At 42.0% G+C, this 6,143-nt stretch overlaps 1 protein-coding gene across 1 annotated transcript; it reads left to right on the forward strand.

Annotated features, from left to right (window-relative positions):
- The first annotated feature begins 50 nt into the window (after positions 1-50).
- Positions 51-5,780, forward strand: tdp2b (tyrosyl-DNA phosphodiesterase 2b). The gene is made up of 7 exons (XM_048229843.1): positions 51-361; positions 616-788; positions 902-1,096; positions 1,195-1,286; positions 3,932-4,050; positions 4,147-4,317; positions 5,130-5,780. The coding sequence occupies exons 1-7, from the start codon at positions 215-217 to the stop codon at positions 5,403-5,405; spliced, it is 1,173 nt and encodes a 390-aa protein (XP_048085800.1). The 5' UTR covers positions 51-214; the 3' UTR covers positions 5,406-5,780.
- The last annotated feature ends 363 nt before the right edge of the window (positions 5,781-6,143 follow it).

Raw genomic sequence — 6,143 nt, forward strand, 5'->3', positions numbered from 1 at the left:
CACTATAAGTAAAACCTTTGTTCGGTCCCAAAGTAGGCCATTTAAGTATTTCCACCCGGAGTTATTTTCGTGGTACACAATTTGTGGAGAGCGGGGAAAGGGACAGCAGACGTCTGACTTCGGAGATGCTTCTTAGACATTTAAGTGCACTTTTATTGAAACGGTAGTAGTGCTCAATTCGTGCATATCGACTCATTAACCGGGTAAGTTCACAATGGCTTCCGCAGCCACTGATGTCCCGGCCGCCGCGGACATCTTGGAGGAGACGAGGCTGCAGTTGTGTGATGAGTTTGCGTCCATCACCGGGACAGACGGCGCGGTGGCGCAGTGCTATCTGGCTGAAAATGATTGGGACATGGAGGTAATTTACATCTTATCATAGCTGTTCACATTCATTCCCGTGCTGATGTGAAAGGAAGTCTGTTAAATTGTTGCATATTACAGTGATGCAGTGGTTAATTATCCTACACGTAAGGTTACTTTTGTCGTTAGTCATGACACTAAGCTAAAGTTGGTCAAGTTTGTTTGTTGTGGGCAGCCAGACAAAATAGCGTGAGTCCAGCTGGATCTGAATGCAACGTTGAATAGCCACGTCATGGCGTCATCACGTTTCAGAGAGCTGTGAACTCGTACTTCGAGGCAGACATGGAGTCAGCATTCGATGTACAGTTTGTCGAAGAGACGAGAAAAGAGAACGCCAGCACCGAAGCAAAAAGAAAAACTTCAGTGGATTCAGAGAATAACCCAGAAACCAGCAAAAAGCGGTTAAAAACAGAAAACACTGATTGGTAAGTGAACCTGGCGTTATGTGATTTGAATTATCACAAAACAAATAAATACAACTCATGCGAGTCCCCCATTGAACACTGGATCACCTATCTGGCCTTTCCCAAACTTGTAGTATAGACTTGACCAGTGAGGAGCCCAGCAGCTCCGGAGGCGCAGTGCCAGCATCAGCAGAGAGTAAAACACACACTCAGCCAGCAGAGGAGCCGGAGGCAGACGGCAAGCTGTCTCTGCTCACGTGGAACGTGGACGGCCTGGACACTCTGAACCTGGGGGAACGCGCCAGAGGCCTCTGCTCTTACCTGGCACTGTAAGTGACCTGATTGTGTGTGTGTGTGTGTGTGTGTGTGTGTGTGTGTGTGTGTGTGTGTGTGTGTGTGTGATGCAGTGTGCCCTCCTCCACCACAGGTACACGCCAGACGTGGTGTTTCTTCAGGAGTTGGTTCCAATGTACATCCAGTACATCAAGAAGAGAGCCGTCAGCTACACCATCATCGAGGGTAAGAGATCAGCTACACCATCATCGAGGGTAAAAGATCGGCATCGTTCAGTGCTCCCTGTCGTGGTACTGGTGATGTGGATTCCTAGTTGCAGTGTGTGAGGTTGGCTCTAATGAGGTTTTCGGGTCAGTGACACATAAGGGTTGGTAAGATGAGAAAATTAAAAATATGTTTAAACCTTTAAAACAAAACATGCCTGAGGTTTGCTAAAGTGTATACTTTGTATTTCTGTTGTATTCATATTATTTAATGACGTCTATGCTATTTTTTAACAAAAGATAGAACTAACAGCCTGTTAAATTGTCAAATGGTGTAACCACAAAAAGGACAAATATCTAATATTTCACACCTTCTAGAGTTAATGCAATTGCTCTCATGAAATTATTAGTTTATTTTGTAATATCCTATGAGAAAATGTTTTATTATAATTATTTCTAAATTTAAATTATATGGGTTTTTCATTGTACTGAGCCAAGACCATATGCTGTAAACATCTTGTTTTCTGTCTATTCTTTGACCATTTGAGTAAAAATGGTTTAAACAACCATTATTACAGTAAAGTAGAGTATTAAATCATTATCCATATACATTTTTTTGTACAATATTAGTATTTTAGACAAAATACTGGTTACACCAATTGACATAAATCGGTTACACCAATTGACCATAAAACGTTTATAGCAATAGGACAAGAAATTGACACAGAAAATAGGCATCAAGGTAAACTGAATTGGATATTTTGATATGTATTCATGTCATTCATCATATTCCATATCAAATATCATTTCATAACATCAATGAAGAAACTTGTGTTCTATTTGATTTCAGTTCAGTTCTCATACAATTTCAGTCTATACCCATTATTTTCAAAGAGAGTGAGATAAAGGGCCCTATTTTCACGATGCAAAACCTGGCGCAAAGCACATTATTATTCTGACGCAAAGCTTTTTTTTCTATCTTACACTTCACTTTTATTAAATAATGCGCCCAGGGGTGTGGCAATTTCCGACATAAGGTGTGGTCTGGCACATGATCTAAAAATCGCTATCTTATACCGTCTTAAAAGCATTATGCCACTGACCAAGAAAAGCCTGGTTTATAGTGAAAGGCGCATATGAAACATGTCACTGTCACAAGATGTAAGCAGCAATTCCTCTGCAGAATAAATGTCCTTAGGTTATTTATTCAGTCATTCGACCATTATAAATTTTGTTTTTTTCAGGCTATGTTTTTGCTGGTAACCCATTGTCAGTCAATATTGAAAGTAATTAACTGTGTATAACTGTTTTGTCGTTGACTATGACACCACAGTGAAGTTAGTTTCACTTTGCCTATATGTTCAATTAATAGACAAGTGCAGATGTGTGTAGCCTATACTCTACTCGGTTTTAGTAAAGAATGGCTTAGTGGAATACCTGTTCCATACGGTCTTGCGTACAAGCAGATTCCTTCAAATACACCGCTGACTATTAAAATGCGCTGTTTGAAATTGCCCTGCTTGCTGTTAAAGGGAATGACAGATCGCTTAAATTGCAATCTAATTAAACCCTTTTAAAGCTATTGTTCATGCTAAACAGTTACCGGTAGTCACTATTTAAATTATAAAAATAATATAATTGGCACCTAAAATTACATACTCTTGGCCCTGAATCTAATCAAACTGGTCTCAAACAGAAAAGAGTCAAATGGTGTAACCGGTTACACCATTTGACATTTCTATTTAAAAGCAAAATTTGCAGGCATTATTATGGACAACTATGTACACACTTCACCTTTATGTGAATATTCAAACACAGTTTTTACATTAAATTGAATATTTTATGATTATTATTATTTTAAAAGGTCATACCATTTGACATGTAACCTAAGCTTGCCTGGCCATGGCCTAAAAACACTATTATGTTACTTGAAGAGAGTTGCTAACCTTGACTCATAGTAGTTGGGGTCTTGAAGGGTCCTTGTCTATGACATAATTTCCTGTCACATAATTCTCTGACATAAAACATACAAAATTGCTCCTTAAATGGTGGTTACACCACTTGACATTTTAAGTGGTTGATGTGACAGACACGATTCCCCAAATTAATTCAAACATTCAGAACAATGGGGTTTCATTACTTGTCTTAAAAATAGAAAAGTTCTTGTGCAAGATCATGCCAGATTATTTTAGAAGGGATTTTGGAGAGAATTTCACATTTCTTTCAGCAAGTGTAATTATTTGGTTCATGTTTTTGTGGTTACACCGTGTACACAATTTTACCCAAATTCAGTTAATACTCTTTCAAAATTGAATGAATCCAAAACTTTAAGATTAGGGTTTGATGAAAATGATATTTTTATATGATATGATACATTTTAACAATTTTAAATGTATGTAACCCATATGTACACAAAAAAATGCGTGTCATGTCATTGACCCTTTCACTAGTGTGTGTGAGGTTGGCTCTAATGACGTTTTCACTGTAGTGTGTGAGGGAGTGTGAGGTTCTCGCTGGTGTGTGAGGTTGGCTCTTATGGGGGTTATTGACTGCAGTGTGTGCAGATGGCTCTAATCAGATTATCACTCCAGTGTGTGAAGGTAGGCAAGGTTGGCTCTAATGAGATTATCAGCTGCAGTGTGTGAGGTTGTCTGTCTCTGTGTCCAGGTGGAGAAGAAGGCTACTTCACAGGTGTGATGCTAAAGAAGTCCCGAGTGAAGTTCCTGAAGAGTGAGGTCATCCCCTACCCCATGACCCAGATGATGCGGAACCTGTTGGTGGTGCAGGTGGGGTACCACATCACACCATGGGGGTAGATACTGGACACAGACTTAAAAGTAGAAGTAGTTCAGGACATAATTCCAGCTGTGTGTGTTTTTCAGGTCAACTTCCAGGGCCAGGAGCTCTGTCTGATGACGTCACACTTTGAGAGCTGCAAGAACCAATCGGTGGAGCGCATGAACCAGCTGAAGCTGATGTTCCAGAAGATGAAGAATGTTCCGGAAAAGACCACCGTTATCTTCGGCGGCGACACCAACCTCAGGGACGCTGAGGTGAGGCTCCGCCCACATGTGGACTTGGGAGTTTATTTGTTGTTATTATTTATTATTGTTTATTATTTATTGTTACTTTATGGTTTTTATTTTTGTTCCTCTCTTCTTCTGCCTCATTTCTAATTGGATTTGAATAAAAGCTAAATGAACACATGTGACTGTGAGTTTAGTGAACATACAAGATGGCAGATGGACTGCTTGTCTAAGTGACGTTCACCTTATTTATTTGTAGTTTGTAGTGCAGGATGCTGGCTTCCGTGGTATGTATCGTATGTGTTTGTCGTAAACAAAGATGTTATTTAATGCTTCAAAATAATATTTGATTGAACCTTACATTTTTCAGTAGCCATAAGTGTGCAGATTTGAACAACATCTGGTTTGGCTCTTACCTCAAGCATTTATTGATTTTGTTTACTAAGCTCAGAGTTGGGGCTAGTGGGAGCTGGGGCTAGGGACTAGCTGGGAGCTGGGGCTAGTGGGAGCTGGGGCTAATGAGCTAGTGGGAGCTGGGGCTAGTGGGAGCTGGGGCTAGTAGGCTAGTGGGAGCTGGGGCTAGTGGGAGCTGGGGCTAGTGGGCTACAAACACGCAAACATACTTAAAACACTGTTTACAGCTCTTTGATCCACTGTACAATATCATTTTTGGTACAACGATTATTTAGAGACCCTTATGGGGTGGGTGCTTGCGGTTTTTTAAGGGATCCGCCCTCTTGGTTTGTATAGAAATTAATATAAGTGACACATACGCGAAAATAGGACACGGGCAGAAATAGCCATTTTGATGAATTGTGTGTGTGTGTGTGTGTGTGCAGGTGGCCAAGGTGGGCGGTCTCCCTGTGGGTGTGTGTGACGTGTGGGAGAGCTTGGGCAAGGAGGAGCACTGTCGCTACACGTGGGACACCAAGGCCAACAGCAACAAGAACGTCCCCTACGTCAGCCGCTGCCGCTTCGACCGCGTCTACCTGCGGCCTGCCTGCCTGGGCCCCAAGATGGCCGCCGAGCGCATGCTCCTGATGGGGCAGGAGAAGCTGGACTGCGGACGCTACGCCAGCGACCACTGGGGCATCTACTGCACCTTCCACTCCTGAGCAGCGACCACTGGGGCATCTACTGCACCTTCCACTCCTGAGCAGCGACCACTGGGGCATCTACTGCACCTTCCACTCCGGAGACGGCACTTTACCGTGTGTGTGTGTGTGTGTGGACTTATGTACTTATCAATCAAGACACCATCCGCTTCATGTCTGCTTCTGGGGCTCAGGCTGTGGACGGTGAGCGAAGCCTCAAGCACTGGAAAGAAGACGGCTTTGTGGAAACTACCCTCGGCGCAATCTCAGTTCTTTTTAAAGCCTTACTGGTTGAGTGTGTTTTAGGAGATGTGACTGAATTCTTGTTTTAGGTATAGAAATAAATAATTACATTTAATCTGTCAAAATAAAGACTGCCCAAGCTTTCCAAATGAATATGATCCCATAATTAATATTTTCCATTCGGTCTGTGGGAGACGTAATTGCCCAGTAGGTCAGTGCATGTCTCTGGCCACTAGAGGGCAGAATAGCACATCATTTCACTTTTGGGGACAACTGCCATATTTCTCTTTTTTCCGCCGTTTAAGGGTGTTTTATATGAAATGTATAAACGTTTGAGTAGAGACACAGCACACACAAACCTGCTCCATCCTGAGATAGTTTAGTCAGACAGACACAGCACACACAAACCTGCTCCATCCTGAGATAGTTTAGTCAGACAGACACAGCACACACAAACCTGCTCCATCCTGAGATAGTTTAGTCAGACAGACACAGCACACACAAACCTGCTCCATC

Source organism: Alosa alosa, chromosome 20, assembly GCF_017589495.1.
Source record: "Alosa alosa isolate M-15738 ecotype Scorff River chromosome 20, AALO_Geno_1.1, whole genome shotgun sequence".
In the NCBI taxonomy this organism is placed as follows: Eukaryota; Metazoa; Chordata; class Actinopteri; order Clupeiformes; family Clupeidae; genus Alosa; species Alosa alosa.

Coding starts and splice junctions, on each gene's coding strand:
- tdp2b (XM_048229843.1), top strand. CDS start 215: ATGGCTTCCGCAGCCACTGATGTCCCGGCCGCCGCGGACATCTTGGAG. Junction 789..901: donor AAAACAGAAAACACTGATTG/GTAAGTGAACCT, acceptor CCAAACTTGTAG/TATAGACTTGACCAGTGAGG. Junction 1,287..3,931: donor CAGCTACACCATCATCGAGG/GTAAGAGATCAG, acceptor CTCTGTGTCCAG/GTGGAGAAGAAGGCTACTTC.